At 52.4% G+C, this 1,395-nt stretch overlaps 1 protein-coding gene across 1 annotated transcript; it reads left to right on the plus strand.

The window, feature by feature from the left end:
• Positions 1 to 826: 826 nt before the first annotated feature.
• On the plus strand, positions 827 to 1,392 carry VDBG_05082 (conserved hypothetical protein; the record flags this gene model as incomplete). The annotated part of the gene is made up of 2 exons (XM_003005430.1): positions 827 to 913; positions 994 to 1,392. Coding segments are annotated over 2 exons (486 nt in total), but the record flags the coding sequence as incomplete, so codon positions are not given.
• Between the last annotated feature and the right edge of the window lie 3 nt (positions 1,393 to 1,395).

The raw sequence follows: 1,395 nt of genomic DNA on the forward strand, positions 1-1,395 counted from the left end.
GTTCGACCCTCCTGCGAGGCGCAGCAGCATGGAGTAAATCTCCCAAGGCATGCCGACAGATTGCCTGAGCCCGAAGGTAGAGCTGACTTGATTGAACCACTCGCGGGTTACAGTTGGCGTTAGGATCACCGAGGAAAGTATGGATTGACCGAATTTTGTCATGTTACCTGTGGAGAGAAAAAGGCTGCCAGCACTACTCCACGTTATCTAAGGATAGTGATATAGCTCCTAAGTCATGCCAGTTCTAGAGACTTGCACTGTCATTAATGAAGATGGATAAGATATGTAAGCGTTTGTATCTGTGGAGCACAGGATCCAACATCTTAATTATCGCGCAAGCAGACCTTTGGGGCGCGTTGGCGATAGGTCTATCCAGCCAGTTAAGTGAGGTCGACTCGGCCTGTGAGGTTAATTGAGGTTCTCGCCATTCTGTAGATATCTTATGAGTAAGTAAATCCCTTGTCAGCCGGTGATGTGAGTTTTGCTGCCGGGACGACTCATATCACACTTTGATGCGAAGAAGGCTCGCATACTCTTCCGCACCCAATTGAGACATCATGTGGAAGCATGCTCTCCGAACCTAATGGAAAACCCCGCAATAACGGGCGGGGAGTCTGGAGAAATTCCCTAAAAGAAGTGCGGATGTTGTGAAGCCGCGTCGTAATGGGGCGGTTAAAGTGCGTTCCTACGTTTACCCGCATTGTCAAGCCTGGCGCAGCCGATCTACATCTCGGCTAAGAGGAAGCTGCTTGATCATGTTTATAACTAGGAGTCGGCAAGTTAACCTTCCTCGATGGGCTTATTCTCTCAACTATCCTTTTTCGAAATGAAGGTGACGACTACAGTCCTCCTAGCAATCGTCTCGGTGGTCACGGCGCTGCCCCAGGGCAAAGCCGCACAGCCAGATGAAGACGTACGTACAGCGAGACGCTCTATGCTACCTTGAACTGACGTGAATAGAACTTTCGCTTCGTCGGGCGAGTGAATCCCGAGACCCGGGAGCTCACATGGCCTAGCACTGGCGTCATCTTCACCTTCGAGGGCACCCGGGCTTCAATCAACATCCAAAATGTAACCGGCACCACCAGCGCAGATCTGACCATCGACGGCGGCGAACCTATCCTCATCGCCAATATCGAGGGCGATTCAATTGACACGCCCTCTCTGCCCGACGGAACCCACACGATCGAGCTCCGTAAGCGCTCTGAGACGTACTTCGGGACGTTTCGCGTCAAGGATGTGACCACGGATGGCCAGTTTCTCTCGCCTCCCGACCCTAAACGCCGAATTGAGGTCATTGGCGACTCGCACTCTGTAGGGTACGGCCTCGACGGTATCTTCCCCTGCACCGACTCGGCACTCGTACAGAACAATCCGAAGACCTATGGAGCAGTG

Source organism: Verticillium alfalfae, genomic scaffold, assembly GCF_000150825.1.
Source record: "Verticillium alfalfae VaMs.102 supercont1.5 genomic scaffold, whole genome shotgun sequence".
NCBI classification, from domain to species: Eukaryota; Fungi; Ascomycota; class Sordariomycetes; order Glomerellales; family Plectosphaerellaceae; genus Verticillium; species Verticillium alfalfae.